This window comes from Neomonachus schauinslandi, chromosome 6, assembly GCF_002201575.2.
Source record: "Neomonachus schauinslandi chromosome 6, ASM220157v2, whole genome shotgun sequence".
Taxonomy (NCBI): domain Eukaryota; kingdom Metazoa; phylum Chordata; class Mammalia; order Carnivora; family Phocidae; genus Neomonachus; species Neomonachus schauinslandi.
Window position 1 is genome coordinate 87,832,708 of NC_058408.1, and position 20,761 is coordinate 87,853,468.

Genomic DNA, 20,761 nt, shown 5'->3' on the forward strand with positions numbered 1-20,761 from the left:
GATCATGAAAATAACTACCAGGTATTCAGAAATACACCACTTCATGCTGTTCTAAGCAGATTACTAAGTAAGATTTCTCAGTGGCTTTACCAATGACATGGTTAGCGTGCTCAAAATATTTATATACTTCATGCTGTTGATGACCGTGTAAGATTACCCAAGGTTAATATGGCTGAAGGAAGCTTCCTATTTTAAATATATTTTCTAATTAAATATGTATAATTAAATATAATTACCTTTAATATAAATTAAATATAATACTTACATTGTTTTGTAATACATTAAGCACAAAAAATTCCTATAGCAAATTTTCTACTGCTGGAATATATTCCTGACACTCTAAGAAAGAGGCGGAAAATTCCCAGTATCAAAAGAGAAAAAAATAGAAACATTTGAAATACTGTGGAAAAACTGAGAGACCTACATGTAACTAAACAGTAAAGATAATTAGTTCCTTAGACTTATTTAGATGCTCTTACTGAATATTACTGATTGTATAAATTATGAGACTATAGGTTCCAAGTTTCATCAAATTCTTCGTCACCATCTCTAGAAAGTCTACTAGGTATTGATTACCGTCTTCATTTCTGAACCTCTCAAAAAGGAGAAAAGGCCAGATGAGGAGCCCAATTCCAACTATGAAGCCATATGGAAAAACAGACAAGGCCTTGCTTCTGCTTTCCACTGCAATCATCGGTCATTTCTAAAAGCAAGATAAACTCAAAGTAGAAAGAATTATAGGCAGAGACCTTGAGCCTCCAAATTTGACATAAGTGTGAAGGAGAGAACAGACATGTATGACAGCTTATTTCAGTGCATGCTTCCTAAAATTTGACTAGTAGCTAGATCCAGAAACCTAACAATTAACAGGCTGCCGGAGATTACATTTAAAAACTCTAAATTTGCTCAAACCCACTTGAAGATATACTTTTCTATCTCCCTAAATAACTATCAATAAAAGGCTTTTGATAGTACATGTACTAGGCATCTATGTTTATGCAGATACAGATGAGATTTAATATATATAACTAACTCAAAATCTTCAAAGATAATTCACAAATGTTTTAACTTAAAAAAAAAAATCCATTGGTCATGTTCTAAAATTAGTTAATGGTGATGATTGTACAACTCTATGAATATACTAAAAACTACTGAATTGTATACTTTAAATGAGTGGCTTTTATGATACATTACATAACTTAATAAAGCTATCATAAAAAAATCAAAAGAAAAAAACCTTATCGGTCAGCACATTCTTATGCTTCACTGAAGTTACAATAATTTGCTAAGCAAATTTGCAGTACTTTCTACATTTTACTACTCTGGGTTATAAGAACTATGTCAAGCTTTATAAAACTACCGTGAGCACCTAAAAAACATGCCCGGGGTGGGGGTGGGGGGGAAGGCCAGTTATTCCTATGTAAAATACAGTAATGGAAATCACAGTGTTCTAAAATCTAAGAAAATATTTGGTTTCATGATATATTTATATTTATTTCATTATCAAAAGGATAAAAATAGAAAAATGATCCCATGAATTCTCTAGTAAAATCAAAGCTAAACACGTGCATAGTGCAACAATTTTTGTCTAATTTCCTCCAGAGCTAAAAAATTGAAAAGGAATTAGGAAATCCCCTGAGGCAATTGTTGGTATTACTGAACCATTCTGTACACATATACTTTTTTATTCCTGTCCTTTTCCCCCTTTTATTTACATTTTCTCCTCTCTCCTCTCATTTTCCTCACTTCATCTTCTTATCCCAGTAGCACCAATTTCTCCATTTATAGTCAAATAAGAATATTAGAATTTTCAAGGCCTTCTTACGTAACATGCATCCTCTCAAATCTATATGGTATTATTTTCAGTTTTTGGAAGAAAAGGTAGAGCTCAAGAAGGTTAATGAGTTAACCAACTTCACAAAATTCGGAAAAAATCAAGGTAAAAAGCAAGTCTTTTGACTTCAAACTTACTGCTCTTTCTGTTTTAGCATAGATGTCCCTCTATTTAGTACTGAAAACCAAAAAGGTTGTTGATTGCTAGCAAGTCCTTGATTTTTAAATCATATGCTAGTAATTCCAAACTATAAAATGTTATTTTTAATTGAAATACTTCTCTCACCTAGATTCTTTCTGTATACTCTACTTTTCAAAATAATGATGCTGTTTGAGTATGGAGGTTCCTCAAAAAGTTGAAAATAGAGCTACCCTACGACCCAGCAATTGCCCTACTGGATATTTACCCCGAAGATACAAATGTAGGGATCCGGAGGGGCACATGCACCCCAATGTTTATAGCAGTGATATCCACAATAGCCAAACTATGGAAAGAGCCTAGATGTCCATCAACAGATGAATGGATAAAGAAGATGTGGTATCTATATAAGATGGAATAAAATCTTGCCATTTGCAACGACATGGATGGAACTAGAGAGTATATGCTAAGCGAAATAAGTCAATCAGAGAAAGATAAGTATCATATGATCTCACTGAAATGAAGAATTTGAGAAACAAGACAGAAGATAATAGGGGAAGGGAGGGAAAAATGAAACAAGATGAAACCAGAGAGGAAGACAAACCATAAGAGACTCTTAATCTCAGGAAACAAACTGAGGGTTGCTGGAGTGGAGGGGGGTGGGAGGGATGGTGTGGCTGGGTGATGGACATTGGGGAGGGTATGTGCTATGGTGAGCGCTGTGAATTGTGTAAGACTGTTGAATCACAGACCTGTACCCCTGAAACAAATAATACATTATATGTTAATAAAAAAAATTAAAAGAAAAATAATGATGCTGTTTGCTTCGTTATTCTACCCCTTCCTAACAATGTTTTTAAACTGAGTATTTACTTATCTAGATGTCTAATCTAGTACCATCCTCAGCAACCTTCATTAATCTTTCTCTGTCACTTTACTGATAAGTATTGATTTGCTCAAAATTAAACAGCAACCAGTAGCAAAATTTAATGGAATCCAGTTATCTTATGTTACAATGGAAACCTCTACAAAGTAAAGGTGATCATAAAGATTTGTGAAACAATTTAAGTAATGTGCTGATCTGAATCAGGGATATACTATATATTTGGGATGAAAAGACAAAGAAAGAAAAGAAAGAAGGAAGGAGGAAGAAAAGAGAAAAGCTCACTTTTTTTTTTTTTCATATTACTGAAATACAGAAGAATCCTAAATACCCGGGGAATCATAGATTTACTATTACCTAACTGAGGATACTCAGGGAGATACCATGATTCCCTACAAATGACACTTCCACACCTAGTAAATGAGTATTAGAAAAACAACTGATGAACAAGCCCAAGCTGGAGCCCCTTCTCTCCCTGTTCTCAAAATGCAGTTCAAGTACTATCTACAGCAAAAAAAAGTGTAGCTTTTTTTTTTTTTTAACAAGCAAATCACTAAACTCCAACATTGATCTGCATAATAAAAAAACTGGGAGTTGAGCCTAATAATTTACATTTTAACAAGCCTCTGGGTTATTCTCAAACTCAGTCAAGTTTGAAACTCTTCACCCATTCATCAACCTTCTTCAATCATTAAGTAGTCATGCTACTTGTTTACTTAATCCTGTCTGCTCTGTCAAAGGCTTTGAAAAGGCAAATACTCCTTCAAGTATTCATTAAGAAAGAGATGCTGTGCCCTTACATAGATCATTCTGTCCTTTAACCATGAAACTTAGCGGTATTTTTTTAAAAGATTGCAATTTTTTTTTAAGGGGGAGGGGAGCAGAGGCAGAAGGAGAGAGAATCTTAAGCAGGCTCCAAGCCCAGCATGGAGCTCAATCTCACAACCCTGAGATCATGACCTGAAATCAAGAGTCAGATGCTTAACCAACTGAACCACCCAGACAGCCCTAAAAGATTGCAATTTAAAGCCTAGAACGAGATACAGAGGGAGTTACGTAAAGAAAATATTTTTCTTGATTTTCCTACTCAAAATGGAAAAAGAAATTACCCAATAAATTCGGAAAAAAGAACATCTATAAATTAACACAGTATTAAGTACATAGATTTTTGTATTCAATTATAACAAATTGGTCATTAATTTTTTTTAAGACATTTATTTTAAAGAGAGAGAAAGAGTGTGCACATATGAATGGAGGATGGGGGGAAAGGGCAGAGGGAGAGGAAAGGAGAGAGGGAGAGAAGCAGACTTCCTGCTGACCACAGAGCCAACAGGGGGCCAGATCTCATGACCCTGAGATCATGACCTAAGCCCATATCAAGAGTTGGACGCTCAACTGACTGAGCCACCCAGGTGCTCCGTTGGTCATTAATGTTATACACCATTTAAGAAACTGGGTATGAAAAGCAAAAGTACGTATGCCTGGGTGGCTCAGCCAGTTAAACATCTGCCTTCAGCTCAGGTCATGATCTCAGGTGTCTGGGATGGAGCTCCCTGCTCAAAAGGGAGTCTGCTTCTCCCTCTCCCACTGCTGCCCCCTCCAACCGCTCATGCTTGCTCTCTCACTTTCTCTCTCTCAAATAAAATCTAAAAAAGTATTAGTAAGATTTCCTTAATGAAGTAGAGAAAAGACTAGAAAGAAAAACACATATATTCTGTCTGTATAAAACTAGGCTTAATTTTATATAAAGCCTTTTAAAGATTTTATTTATTTATTTGAGAGAGAGAAAATGAGAGAGAGAGCACATAAGAGGGGGCAGGGTCAGAGGGAGAAGCAGACTCCCTGCTGAGCAGGGAGCCCGATGCAGGACTTGATCCAGGGACTCCAGGATCATGACCTGAGCCGAAGGCAGTTGCTTAACGAAGTGAGCCACCCAGGGGCCCTATATAAAGCCTTTTAAACAGGCACTCTCAGGTCATGATCTCAGGGTCCTGGAATCGAGTCCCGCGTCAGGCTCCCCTGCTCAGTGGGGGGAGTCTGTTTCTCCCTCTGCCTGCCGCTTCCCCTGCTTGTGCACTCTCTCTCTCTCAAAAAAAAAATAAGTAAATAAAATCTTTAAAAAAGTAAAAAAATAAAATAAAAAGCCACTCTCATGAATTAATAGTAAAGGATGAATTTTTAAGAAAAGATTACCGTTCGGTGCAGTGGGAGGCGACCAAATGCCATAATATTTTGGCAAATATTTTCGTAGCTCTAAAAGAATTCCATCAGTACAGTCAGCAGCATAAACCTGAAACAAAGAGAAATATAACATTTGCATGATAGTTTCTTATAATGCTTTACAACTGCCCTACACATTTCTCAAATAAAACAACACTGTTGAATTATAATTTATCTCGTGTGAGTTTCAATTGGAAATACATTTGGAAGCAAAAAAAAAGATTATTGTGTGTCTCCAACAAAAAAGTATGTATTGTTTAGAGCACATTTTTCTTGGTTATCTAATTCTAGCCTTTCACTGTCCTTGAACTATTTTACAACTAAGTAAGTTGTAGATAAAACTTTCAGCAAATGCAAAATAACTCTTGTCCATAGAAATGTAAATAAATTCCGTCCAGAAGAGGTTCAACTCACTTCCTTCCACCTTCCACCACCCCTCATGGGAGGGCAGATATATATATTTATTTCAACTTCCCTTTATTCCTTATAAATTTGTGCTTCTTTGGCTTCTCTTTTGAACCCGTTTCAATATCTGCTTGGTTCCCTCATTATACAATGAGTTTAACAAAATCTTTAACATATATTTATTTTATATCTGTAAGGGAGTTATGATTTTTTTTAAAGATTTTATTTATTTGACAGAGAGAGAGAGCACAAGTAGGGGGGGTAGCAGAGGGAGAAGGAGAAGCAGGCTCCCCGCTGAGCAGGAAGCCCAATGCGGGGCTCGATCTCAGGACCCTAGGATCACGACCTGAGCTGAAGGCAGATGCTTAACGAACTGAGCCACCTAGGCCCTTGGGAGTTAGGATTTTACCTTTAAAAAATTATCCTTTAACTCAATGTAAGTCTAATTATTGCTCATTTAATTCCTTGATTTATAACCAGTAATAATTCTAGAAAATACTAGAAATGTTCACATATCCTGAACTAGATTCTTAGTTTTTTTCCTAGAAGAGGGCTAGAAAATATTTTTGGTTTAAAAACAACTTGTAAGGCATGTTATCCAATGAATTCTCACAATATGGTCTACCTAATTATCCAAAATCATTAAAGTTCACTGGTATAAAATGCTTACGAAATCTTAGCGTTACAATTCTATTTGTCAAGCCATATTCATGTCAAGTAGTTACACATAAAACAGAATTCTACAGAATAAACTCAAGTGTGACAGATTCTATGTGATACACTGTATTTCCCAGCTTTCACTATTGAAATGTGAGCAGAAGTGATATTTATTAGTCACTTCTAGACCAAGGTAATTAAGAGAAGGGTATACCTTATCATCCCTTTGTTCCTGGCATAACATCAGTGATGGCAGAGTGTTCACAATGACATAAGAACACGATGGAGGAAGCAAGTATATCTCTATGTACTTGAAGTCCATGATATATTTGTAAGTAAAAAAGATAAAAAGAACCAGAAGAGTATATATAAGAGGGGAACTTTCTCTTCTTAAATATTTTGGGGGGGGGTGAAAAAAAACCTTTCTAACTAGAGAAATGTAGGATAAAATATAATAAACATTTTCTTAAATGCTTAGCTGAGCTCCCAAGGAAGAGAAAAGGAAACTCATAGGTTCTAAAATAAAGAGGGAACCAAAAGAGTTAAACTGAGCAGTGAGGTCTGGGCTTCATAAAGGTCCACTCTGAAGACTTGAACCAAAGGATCTCTGAATTTAGGGACTCAGCATAGATAAAGACAGAGTTACTATACTGAAACAGGGAGAGTAAATGAAAATCTAACTCCTGAAAAGTAAAAACCCTGTCATCCTCTCCCTTCCCCTACCATTACACTCTAAAAATGCTGGGGGCCAAATTGATCAAGAAAAAGATAGAAGCAGCAAATAAACAATTAATATTAGGAATATAAAAGAAGTCATATATAATCCAACTATATTTTATTATCACATTGACAAAAGATATTAAAAAACTGAATCAGTGGTTAAAAATATATCCCTTCCCAGGGGCACACCGGTAGCTCAGTAGGTTAAGCATCTGACTCTTAGATTCAGCTCAGGTCCTGATCTCATGCCTCATGAGATCAAGCCCTGTGTCCGGCTCCATGCTCAGCAGGAGTCTGCTTTGATAGTCTCTCCCTCTGCCCCTTCTCCTGCTCACACTTTCTCTCTCTCTCAGATAAATAAATAAATCTTAAGAAAAAAATCCTTTTCCAGGAAAGAAGGAACAAAATGAAAAAAAAAAAGGATAGGGCAGAAGACATGAACAGACACTTCTCAAAAGAAGACATACAAATGGCTAACAGACACATGAAAAAATGTTCATCATCATTAGCCATCAGGGAAATTCAAATCAAAACCACATTGAGATACCACCTTACACCAGTTAGAACGGCAAAAATTGACAAGGCAAGAAACAACAAATGTTGGAGAGGTTGTGGAGAAAGGGGAACCCTCTTACACTGTTGGTGGGAATGCAAGTTGGTACAGCCACTTTAGAAAACAGCGTGGAGGTTCCTCAAAAAATTAAAAATAGAGCTACCCTATGACCCAGCAATTGCACTACTGGGTATTTACCCCAAAGACACAGAGGTAAGAAGGGCCATATGCACCCCAATGTTCATAGCAGCAATGTCCACAATAGCCAAACTGTGGAAAGAGCCAAGATGCCCTTCAACAGACAAATGGATAAAGATGTGGCCCATATATAAAATGGAGTATTACTCAGCCATCAGAAAGAATGAATACCCAACTTTTGCATCAAAATGGATGGGACTGGAAGAGATCATATTAAGTGAAATAAGTCAAGCAGAGAAGAGTCAATTATCATATGGTTTCACTTATTTGTGGCATATAAGGAATAGCATGGAGGACATTAGGAGAAGGAAGGGAAAAATGAAGGGGGGGAATTGGAGGGGGAGACAAACCATGAGAGACTATGGACTCCAAGAAACAAATTGAGGGTTTTAGAGGGGAGGGGTTGTGGGGGTGGGTTAGCCTGGTGATGGGTATTAGGGAGGGCATGTATTGCGTGGAGCACGGGGTGTTATACACAAACAATGAATTATGGAACACTACATAAAAAACTAATGATGTACTGTATGGTGACTAACATAACATAATAAAATAAAAAAAGAAAAAAGGAAAGGAAAAAAGACAGACAGCTGGCTACACTGATGATTTACAGTTAAGTTCTATCAAGCCCTTAAGGAACAAATCCTTATCTGATACAAATTCTTCCACGAAATAGAAAAAGAAATGCCCCTCGGCTCATTTTATGAAGATATAAGAAACCTGATATCAAAACCAGACAAGGAAAATATGTGAAGAAAATAATAATTCAATCTCATTTTTGAGAATAGGTGGAAAAAATATTAAATAAAACACTAGCAAACAAAATTCAGTAATGCATATTATTAAAAAAATTAGGGGCGCCTTGGTGGCTCAGTCGTTAAGCGTCTGCCTTCGGCTCAGGTCATGATCCCAGAGTCCTGGGATCCAGCCTCGCGTTGGGCTCTCTGCTCAGCGGAAAGCCTGCTTCTCCCTCTCCCACTCCCCCTGCCTGTGTTCCCTCTCTCACTGTGTCTCTCTCTGTCAAATAAATAAATAAAATCTTTAAAAAAAAAAAAAAAATTAAAAGGACATGTAAAAGTAGGTTTTACTCCAAAAATGAAAGGTGATAATAGATTAGAAATCTATTATGGTATTTACATCAACAGATTAAAAGAGGAAACTCATAAAATTATTTCAATAGATACAGAAAAGGTAGCCGAAAAATATTCAATACCCATTCATGTCTTAAAAAGTTTCTTGAAATAAAAATAGAAAGGATGCTGTGTATCTTTCCCTTTTTCCAAGAAGCTAACTTCAATCAACTGCATCAGTGGTCGTCTCTTGTCCTCCTGCCATTGTCTCTTAATGGTACAAGACAGTGGAGGGTAGGAAAAGGGTTAAGGTCAGGTTATTTACTTCTCTAATTCCCTCCTTCTCAGTTCATACCTTCTTGTAAAGTTACCTTCCCTGAGTTCTAGTTACCACTACCTTTCTTTGCCCTTTCAGGCCCAGGGATGGTATAGCATTATCTCTTGCAGGTGGCCTTAAACTGTGACCACACCTTTGTAAACAGTCCTTTTATTAAACTGACACAGGGCACCATTTGTTTCTTGACAGAGTCTTGACTCACAAAGAAGGCAATTTCTTTAACCTGGGAAGAAGTATCTATCAAAGAAACAAGAGAGAAAGCCATACTTAAAAGGAGAAATATTAGAAGCACTTCCGTGAAATGAGAGGAAGATACCCTCCCTCCCATCATTGCTTCTATTCATCAATGAACTGGAAGTACTTGAAAGAAATATATGGATTCAAAAGGAACAACAACAACAAAAAACCCTTCCAATCACAGTAGCTTTAACTGTCTACATAGGAAACAATTAGAACTGTTAGAGTTCAGTAAGATAAAAGAAATACAAATATCTATTTCATTCCTGTATATTAGCAATCATTGGGAAACTTAATTCAAAAAAATATTATTTACAATAGAAACAAAAAATGAGGTACCAAGAATAAATTGAACAAATTACGTACAAGACTTTTACAGAATATAAAATACATTCTTCAAAAAAGTGGCTATGTGTAGCAGTTAAAAGCACATATTCAAGAGCTAGACTGCATACATTCAAATCCAGGGACCATCATTAACTATTTGAATGGATCTTGATCAAATTATTTCAACTAATCATGCCTTCATATGCACATATATAAAATGAGGATAATATAGTACCTAACTCACAGGTTTTTGTGAGGATCAAACAAGTTAATACTGGAAAAGCATTTATAGTAGTACTTGTTTTTTGTGTTGGCTTGTACTTGTTGCCTCTAAAATAAGTAAATAAATCTTTAAAAGAAAAAAGAACATTATGCTAAACAAAACAAGCTAGACACATATTGTATAACTCCATTTATACAAAATATCCTGAATAGGTAAATCCGTAGAAAGCAGATTAATGGTTGCCAGGGATGGCTTAACAGGTACAAGGTTTTCTTTTGTGTGATGAAAATGTTTTGTAACTAGACAGAGTTGATGGGTTGAAAACACTGTGAATGTACTAAAAAGTATTCCTAGTCATAGAGTTAATTAGATGTTAAGTATGCCCTTTCCCCCTCCCCAAATTTGGAGTTTCACAGTACACATTAGCATATTTAAGGTTCTAAAACAATCCTGTAGTAAAAATAAAAACACTTATTTAAACTCAGCACTTCTGAGAAATACAAATGGGCTCTCAGTTAAGGGGTTTTTAAACTGTAGGTCAAAATCCATTAATTGAAATCAATTTAGCAGCTCAGAATAAGGATCTCTCAAAAATGAAGTAGAGGGGCGTCTGGGTGGCTCAGTCGTTAAGCGTCTGCCTTCAGCTCAGGTCATGATCCCGGGGTCCTGGGATCGAGCCCTGCATCAGGCTCCCTGCTCTGCGGGAGGCCTGCTTCTCCCTCTCCCACTCCCCTTGCTTGTGTTCCCTCTCTTGCTGTGTCTCTGTCAAATAAATAATAATAATAATAAAAAAATGAAGTAGAGTAGCGGCACCTGGATGGCTCAGTCAGTTGGGCTGCTGACTCTTGATTTCAGCTCAGGTCGTGATCTCAGGGTCATGGTGGAGCCCCAAGTTGGGCTCCTCACTCATCACGGGAGTCTGTTAGAGATCCTCTCCCTCTGCCCTTCCCCCTCCCCCTGCTCATGTGCACGTGCTCTCTAAAATAAATAAATAAAATTTTAAAAATGAAGTACAGTGGGAAAATACTAGACTGTATCAATAAAGATAAGCATTGTATTTCATAAAGCTTTTGTTTCAGTCACATAAACAATACACCAGGACATGCTGTCAAATGTATTTCTTACCTACTCATCAGAAACTATGAAAAACTCTTTGAATACAATGAAACAAATCTTACCTTACTTACCATATTATAGAATTCCAGCTCCCTTGGACCCCTTGGAGGTGGCTGTAACTGTTTCAAAACTGTGCCATCTGGATGTTGCAGGATACCTACAAAACAAAAATCAGCTATTTTTTAATGCGTTGATAATAGTATACCTTGCATCACAGGGTTAGATGTGTTCCTAAAGTTACAGATAAACCACTTTCATAAAAATTTTAACATTTAACCAATACATTTCAGTGCTTGTTATACACAAAGCACCAGAAAACAAATTCTGAAGTGTGGTTTTATTGTCTCAAACTACTATTCCCCTTAGAGCCCGCTCAGACTTTCTAATAAATTTAGAATGTATTTCTAAATTTTATAGAAATTCTTCAGTAATGGTCTTCAGGGAGAAAGTAATTTATAGTTAAACAAGAAGTTAAAAGCAGTAGTGTAAACTGATTCCACTCTTGTAAACAGAAAAAAACATACATGTTAAAAGTGGTACTATATGGACTTCCTATTTTGTAACTTTTTTATAAGTTTCTCTCATTTATCACAAGAAAGCAACTATAAAATTTTTCCTGGTTCAAATGCATAGCCACTGGGAAAAGTGGGGACTGAAATCAGACACCAAGCCTGAAGCAGGAAGGGGCAACTTCTCATAATCAGCCCACTCAAAGGAGGAGCCTTTTCCTAAAGCCATCACATATGTACTAGCACTGGCTGTGTCCCTACACCATGAAGACTGATTACCAAATTTATATGCTAAAACCTTAAATTTTCAAATACTGAGATTTCACAAAATCATGTGTTAGAACACAATAGGACTCAAATAAGTATCATAAGGAGAAAAGAGAATAGGTCAGAAAAAATTTCTGGACTTCTACTTTCACCTAAGATACAGAAACCTAAAAACCCCATCCTAAGACTCAGGGTCATAGGGCCTACCTAATATTGAAGCTGGACCAAGACAACAAGAAACACCTCCTACAGCCTTGCATCAGGTTAGTAATCACCAAGTAATAAGCAACAGTAATCTACATTTGGAGAAAAGGCATGAACATGGAGAAAAACTATCTCTGAAGCATGAGTGCACGAGGAAGACATAAAGCAGAGGGTTAAACAGGAATGTTGAGAAAAATCCTCTGGCAAATCAACCCCACTCTAAACAAAAGATTACAGAAGAAAAATTTCAAGCCTGTGGTGCACTGAAGGTGTTATTAGTCTGCTCCAGCTTCCATAACAAAATACTGTAGACCAAGTGGCTTAAATAACAAAAATTTATTTTCTCACAATTCTAGAGGTTAGAAGTCACAGATCAAGATGACAGCCTATTCATATTCAGCTCCTGGTGCAAGTTTTCTTCCGGGCTTGTAGACAGCTGCCTTCTCATTTTGTCCACACATGGTGGAGACAGTGACAGAGAAAAGATATTCTCTCATGTCTCTTTTTATAAGGACACTCACCCTTTTGGATCAGGCCCACCCTTATGCCCTCATTAATCTTAATTACTTCCATAAAGACCCTCTCCAAATACAATCATATTGAAGGTTGTTCTTTCAGTGTATGAATTTGGGGCAACACAACATACAGTTTGTAACAGAAAGTAAGTATAACAACAAAATTCAAACTTGGCTCTATTCCTGACTAGATTGGCTCAATCACCAACACTAACTGCCTAGCAGAAGAGGTGCATTCATTTTGGTCATAAATACTGTTTGCCTTCAGTCTCACATGTGATGTCCCCAGAATTTAATAAAAAATTACAAGACATATGAAAAGGCAAGGGAAAAAAACACTACCAAAAGAAGATGCAACATACAGAACAGTTTCAGAGATGACACAAATGTCAAAATTATCAAAGGAACTTAAAATAACCACAACTAACATGTTAAAGATTATAATAGAAAAGGTAAATAACATACAAGCAATGATGGGGAATTTTAGCACAGAAATTATAAGGGTCAAACGGAATGTTAGAAGTGAAAAAGGGAGTGGCACCTGGGTGGCTTAGTCCGTTAAGTGTCTGCCTTCCGCTCAGGTCATGATCCCAGGGTCCTGGGATCCAGTCCCACATCAGGCTCCCTGCTCAGTGGGGAGTCTGCTCCCCTCTCTCCCTCTGCCCCTCCCCCGGCTTGTGCTCTCTCCTCTCTTGCTCACTCTCTCTCTCAAATAAATAAATTAATTAAATTTTAAAAAAAGACATGAAAAAGAAAGTTAAGAGACAAAAACACGCTTTCTATGGGCTCATCAGTAGACAAAATATAGAAGAGGAAGGAATCAGGGAATTTGATGACAGGTCAACAGAAATTACCCAAACTGAAACACAAACAGGAAAAAAAAAAGAGTGGAAAAAATTAGAAGAGAGCATCTAAGATCTGTGGAATAATATCAAACAGTTTAAGATAACTATTAGAATCCTAGAAAAAATAAAAGGCACACTCATGTTCACTGCAGCCATTATTCACAATAGCTAAAAAGTGGAAGTAACCTAAATGTCCATCAACAGATGAAAGATTAAAAAAATGTAGTATATACATATAATGGAATATTTTTCAGCCTTAAAAAAAATTCTTCATTCGGAACCTTGAGGGCATATGTTACGTGAAATGAGACAGTCACAGAAGTACAAATATTGCATGATTCCACTTATATAAGGTATCTAAAGTAGTCAAACTCTTAGAAACAGGGGCGCCTGGGTGGCTCAGTCGTTAAGCGGCTGCCTTCGGCTCAGGTCATGATCCCAGGGTCCTGGGATCGAGCCCACAGCGGGCTCCCTGCTCCGCGGGAAGCCTGCTTCTCCCTCTCCCACTCCCCCTGCTTGTGTTCCCTCTCTCGCTGTCTCTCTCTGTCAAATAAATAAATCTTTAAAAAAAACAAAACAAAAAAACCTCTTAGAAACAGCAATTACAATGCTGGTTTCCAGGTCCTACAGGGAGGGAGAGGGGGATTTGTTGTTCAAGAAATATAGAGTTTCACTTTTGCAAGATGAAAAAGTTCTAAGACATACGTTGCACAAAAATGTTTGTATAGTTAACACTACTACAAAGTATACTTAAAATGATTACTATGGTAAATTTAATGTTGTGTGTTTTACCACAATGAAAAAATTATGTAGTTAGTGGGATTACAACTATGTAAAATAAATCATGTTAAAATTTCTATCTGTGGTTTGAACATTCTAGGTAATTTTTACTTCTTTTGTAACTTTGTCCAGAAGTTTCTATGATAAACACACTGCTTTTACTATTAGAAAAAATATATGACATGAGAAATTCAAATATGTTAAAATGATTACATATTCTATATAATCTCAATTATGTAAACAAGTTATTGAAAAAGATGAAGGGAAAAAATTTTTAAATGACAGAAGCGTAGGAGGAAATACTTGACAAGACAATGTCTAAAATGTTCTAAAACTAATGAAAAACCTAAAAACAAAGAGTCAGGGAATTCTAAATAGGATAGAAAATACAAACTCCTAGACATTTTAAATATAAAGACACAGATGAGTTAAAAATAAAAGGATGGGAAAAAAGACTACACTAGCAAGTACCATTCATAAGAAATTTAACATATTATCATATATCAGACTATGTTAATATTAGACATAGAACTCAAGAAAAAGGAATATTATCTTACGTAAAAAGGGACATTTCATAATGATAAGTCAATTCATTCAGACACAGCAATCCTAAATGTGTGTACCTAATAAGAGCTGCAAAATACATGAAATAAAAACTGACAGAACTGAGAAGATAGACAAACCCACACTCTCTCAATAATTGATAAAACAAGCATACAAAACATTAATAGTAACACATAAAACCAAACAACAGTATCAAACAACTTAACCACACTGACACTTACAGAATGCTCTATCTAACAGAATATACATTTTTTCATGTACAAATGGAACATTTACCAAGATTGACCATGTACTGAATAAATTTAAAAGGATTGAATATTCTCTGCCCATAATGGAAATAACAAGATATTTGGGAAAATACCAAATAGATGAGAAGTAAACACACTTGTAATTAATCCATGGATCAAAATTCACAAGGGAAATTAAAAAATAGTTTTAACTAAATGATAATGAAAACTAACATAACAAAATTTGTGAAATGCACCTGAAGTACTGCTTAGTACTTACAGGAAAATGAGTAGTTTTAAATGCTTGTATTAGAAAAAAGAAAAAAAAAAAGGTTCCAACTTAAGATGGTAGGAAAAAGTAATATATTAACCCAAAATAAGTGGAAAGACAGGAGCGAATAAAAACAAAAACAGTAAGAATGGACACCAGAAAAAAAAAAATCAATGAAAAAGATTCTCTGAGATCAATAAAACTGATAAAACTCTAGCTAGATGGATCAAGAAAAAAAATAAATTCATTATTAAGAATAAATGAAAGATGGGATATCACTAGAAATGCTATAAATAAGCATTAAAGGCATAAGACAATTATGAACTTCATACCAATAAATCCAACTTAAATAAAACGAATAAATTCCTTTACACATAAATTATTAAAACACAAGAAGTAGAAAATCTGAGTTGCCCTATGTCCATGAAGAACACTAAATTCATAATTTTAAATATCTTGAGATAATTGTAGACCAAAATGGGTTCAGTAGTAAATTCTATGAAACATTTACAGAAAAAGGTAACAGCACTCTTACCAAATTTTTTCAGAAAACAGGAAAGTGGGTAACATTTCCCCACTAATTTTATGAAACCAGCATATTTTTTTTAAAAACCCCAACAAAGACTTAAACAAAAATTATAGACAATTATCTCAAATGAACATAGTCATAAAAATATTTAATGAAACATCAGTAAACCTAATCCAGCAATATATACAGGATAATTTATCATGACCATGGGGACTAATTCCAGGAATGCAAAGTTGGTTTAAATATTTCAATATGAGTAAATATATTGATGTTTTGGGTAAGACAGAATTCTCAATGAGAAAGAAGAGATATATAAATATAGAAGAGGGGAAGGTAAAGAACAACCCTGTGGTATTAGGTTTAAATTATAGGTATAAGTATGAACCCAACTTTTAAAAAATGTGAAATTCTCTATTTTTTTTTTTTTTAGATTTTATTTATTTGTCAGAGAGATAGAGAGAGCACAAGCAGGGGGAGCGGCAGGCAGAGGAAGAGGGAGAAGCAGGCTCCCCGCTGAGCAGGGAGCCTGATGTGGGACTCAATCCCAGGACCCTGAGATCATGACCTGAGCCTAAGGTAGATGCTTAACCAACTGAGCCACCCAGGTGTCCCTGAAATTACAGATTTCTTAGTCTAATCTGCTGAAAGGACAAACAGCAACCACACCCAAGGAGCAATGAGTATACCTGGTGCCCATACTTTGGTTTTTAAATACCATTTATCCCTAAAGGAACCAGGTTCTTGAAGAAAAATAAGCTTGTTCCAGGGCTGGAACAGAGAAAGTACAAGATAAACACAGAACATCTTTTTATGCTGAAACTGAGAAAATGCTTTAAAAGAAAAATGGGAAATGCTGAAAAGATCAAGGAGCCAGCTTAAAGAAGCTCCCACTGCCCAAATTTGGGACAATCTGAGCATCAAAATAAGCAGTAACAATAATGGGTAAGATCCATCGATTGAAGTCTTCAAAATCCTTATGATGAAAGAAAGCAAGAGAGAGAAGGGAAACCTACAATTCCCTAAAGTAGAATGCCAACTAACAAATTTAACAGGAATGACAGAGTTAGAAATCAGTAGTTTCAATTCATAGAGTGAACTGAACAACCATTTTGCAACTACCATAGTAGTAGGTTGGTCAAATACTGTCAATGGATGTTTGTAATGCTGGGTGAAAACTCAGCATTTACAATTACATTAACAATGTTGGGAGCCAGGGTTCTCACTGAGGTAGACGGGAAATACAAATTTAGAATCAGGAAAGGAAAGGAAAGGAAGAACTCTGTGGTGCTGGAATGAAATCGGAAATATCAGTATGAAATTATGATTTCTAAATATTTATACATTCTTCTCAGTTATGTTCTTTGAAAAGGCCAGGAAGCAATAACACTCCAATGGTAATAAGCACATATAGCACCCAGATCTTGGTTTCAAAATATCATTTTCCACTGAAAATGAACCAGGGCTTCTGGGAGCAATTGCTGGTTCTAGAATTGGGAAAGGAAAGTATAAGTCTAAAATAACTTGTGACAGAAAGGAAGGAAGTGCTCCCACTCACCAAATCTGGGACAATTTGAACACCAAAATAAATATGTTCTATAATGGGTCATAACACTTTATAAAATAAGAATCCATGGGTCCAAACTATAAATAAAAAAGGAAATATACAGGAGTAAAGGGAGGGCTATTTCTTAGAATGCTGACTGTTAAATAGAGGTAGTGATAGAACTGGGGAGAAAAATCACAATTTTTCAACTTTCAGAGTAAAGACTGCTTCAGGCAAAAATTATCAATAGATGCCAAATCTAGGGGTAAAGTGTGATGAGGATCTGGATATATCCATGATCTCAAAGTGTCTCTCCACAAACAGCTTATTAGTTGCAAAGTGAAAAATATTAACTACATACTGGAGAAGCCAGGCCACAACTGGACCAGATGATCAAAATTAATTATCACTAATAATGGGCAGAAGGACACTGTAGGCCTCCCGATGTGATACCTTGAGGAGAACACACTTGTATAATAATCCAGTCAGAAATGCATCACCCGAATCTTACCATAACAACCCATCAGAAATCCAAATTAAAGAATATTTCATAAAATAACTAGCCTATACTCTTAAAAAATGACAATGTCATAGAAGATAAAGGCTGAGGAGCTGTTACAAATTAAAGGGTTCTAAGAGACATGACAACTAAATGCAATAAATGATCCTGAACTAAATCCTGGACTGAGAAAAACAAATATGACAAAAGCCATTATCGGGATAGCTGACAAAATTAGAATATGGATTATAGATTAGATAAAAGCATTGTATCACTGTTAAATTTCCTATATTTGATAAATGTGCCATGGTTACAGAAATACACACTGACGTATTACCGTGTAAAGGGACAAGATATATGCAACCTATCCTCAAATAGTTCCCCCAAAATAAATAATATGCATAGAGAAAGAAATTCCACAAAATGTTAAGTTCTCTGTATTGTCCTTGCAACTTTTCTGTAAGTCTGAAATTATTTTAACTCAATTAGTTTCAGAACATATTTAATAAAATAGACCACAGCCAAAATAGACAACACCAGTTTATATCCTTCTTTTACCCAGACTACCTCATTTCTATATCCTTAGTTAGATCAGGAAACACACATCAGATTCCAACTATTTGTTTGAAACTTTAAGGAATCTTGAAAGAAATTAATGGTACATGTTAAATAATAAAACAAAAAAAGGATTTCATGCTAACTTTGGTGAGCTTTGGGAATTTAAATTGACAGCAACCACACTTTTGTGAAACCTCCCTATAGAAAATGTTGCACAATGTGTAAGGTATACTATAATGTAAAAAAATGTTTAATACATTATTTATAATAGCAAAAAAATAATGAAAATATAAAAATCTACCACTAGAGGAATAGTTAAATTGTGACAGATTCACACTATGGAATACAACAGTTTTTTAAAAAATGAAGTGTATTATGAATACAAAAATATGGATATACTACATAATATAGAATGAAAACAAAAAGTTGCTGATATACCTATTTGTACAAAAAATTAGAGTTCTGTTATATGTGCCCAGAAACAAAAACCTGAGAGGATGCACCAGGAATAGTTACCAGTGACTATCTTTGGGAGAGGGAGAGTAGGTGGATGGGTACTATTATACTGTTTGAATTTTTTTCCTAAAAGATTATGTACTACTTTTACAATTAAAAAAAACCCCAAACTTTGTATTCTTAGAACTAAAACTGAAATCATATTTCAGTGAAGAAAACAAAATATAACACTCATAGCAGAATATTCTTATTACTCAACTATAACAAGATCTATTTTTATGTTCAAGCACCTTTGTGCAATTGGTTCCATGTTTTTAATTTTTAATTTAACAAAGCCAACAACTCCTTTTTGGAAATAGGTATGATAGATATCAATCCGAAATTGAAAAACTCTTACTTAATGACAGGAAGAAAAAATTTAAAAAGCAAAACAAATAACCACACAATGTCTCTAAGAAAATTTATTCTGAGAATTTCAGTTGACAGCCAAACCAAAGTATATTCTACATAATGTACTTTACAACTGTAAGTGATTTATGAGAGACATAATAAATTTCTGAACTTTGAATTACTGACCATCTTGTTATCCATTTTATGAATAGGTAAGATTATCATCATTCAGGTGTCCTTTCATTAACAATATATGCTAGGTTGTGTAAATAACTATGAATTAAATTCAACAAAATATGTATTAGGTTGCTAGCACAATATGTTTGAGGCATTGTGCAGTAGTGATACAAAGACAATCCCTAGTCAAGAGTATTTTACAAAATTTTTTTAAAAAGCTTATTTTAAATTGAATGCAATAATAAATAAAATTAAGGACTTTGTTTAGAATCTCAACTACTCCTTCAATTAGGTAATTTGGGTGAGAAATTAACACTTTCAGCCACTGTTGCAATGTGGTATAGTCACATTTAGAGTACATTTGTGAATAGGCTCACTATTACATACTTTGATAAGCAGTGGTTACACTCTCAAATGACAATCACCATTGAGATTGTGTTTATGCTGGGATTTTTTGTTTATGAGTCGATCTCTAGGGACCCTTAGGGAAACTTTTATTTAAGCTTCTAAAATATTATTAGGAATATTATCATTACAATTCATTAAAATAAATCAATAGGTATGCAATATAAATCTACTAACAGTAAGTCCACTACTCTCTCAAACTTTCATTACCAGAAGAGACACACACAAGAATGTGTCTATGCTAAGCATCTTAAGAACGTTGGTTCCTTACATCTAGGCTAAGCACCTTGAGAACTTTGTTTCCTTGCCTGTGTGTACTAAAAGAACTGTCAATTTTCACTCTTTCAACATTTCCCAATTTAACTAAGCCCCAAACCCTGTACAAGGCTATGAGGATAAACAGATTTGGTCTCTAACTTAAAGGAACTCACAATTCGGTAGGGACAAAGGCACACAGTCTTCATGACATCATCATTAACACCTAACTTTCACCATGAGAAAAGAAAGGTAGGTAAAGATAAAAGCAGTGAGAAATGTTGCTCTTTGAGAAATAACATACACACACAGATTCAAACAAATACTCATCCATTTTGAAAAATCCTTGTTCGATGAGTTATCTGCAAGAACAATACACGGTGGAAAAATACAGTGGTCTGAGGCAGGACCCTTGGTTTCCTGATTCTAACACAGTAGCGGTGGGAGCTCAGGCTTGTCACTTTAACCAGGCTTGGCCTCAGTTACTCTTCTAAAAATACCAGTATTATCTTACTACCCTAAGCCCGAATCATTTTACTAACATAAGCCAAACTGTATCTAGTGGTTCCAAGTCTAAGATCTGTACTACTCACATACTCGTACATCAGATTCCCCAAGTAAAAATCATGGCCCGGAGAACCAGTGTGAGTAAGGTAGGTGAATTACGGTTCCTAAACTCAACTTTTACATCACCAAGAGAATCAACTGCGATAGGTCCTGTATTGTGCTTTGAACGTGGTAGGCTCACAAAGTGTGTTACACAGGCCATGACACAGTCTTAAAAAGATAATCAAGAATAACTGAATGTCTTAACCGTGTACCTTCCTAGTATAACAGCAGGGTATATTTCCT

At 35.4% G+C, this 20,761-nt stretch overlaps 1 protein-coding gene across 1 annotated transcript in view; it reads right to left on the reverse strand.

The window, feature by feature from the left end:
• IPMK (inositol polyphosphate multikinase) overlaps positions 1-20,761 on the reverse strand; it is a 39,220-nt gene that overhangs the window by 17,596 nt on the left and 863 nt on the right. The window contains exons 2-3 of the mRNA XM_021699918.2: positions 10,987-11,072; positions 5,049-5,145 (exon numbers count right to left, since the gene is read on the reverse strand). Of these exons, the coding sequence (XP_021555593.1) occupies positions 5,049-5,145; positions 10,987-11,072 (183 nt within the window). The remainder of the gene's footprint in view (positions 1-5,048; positions 5,146-10,986; positions 11,073-20,761) is intronic.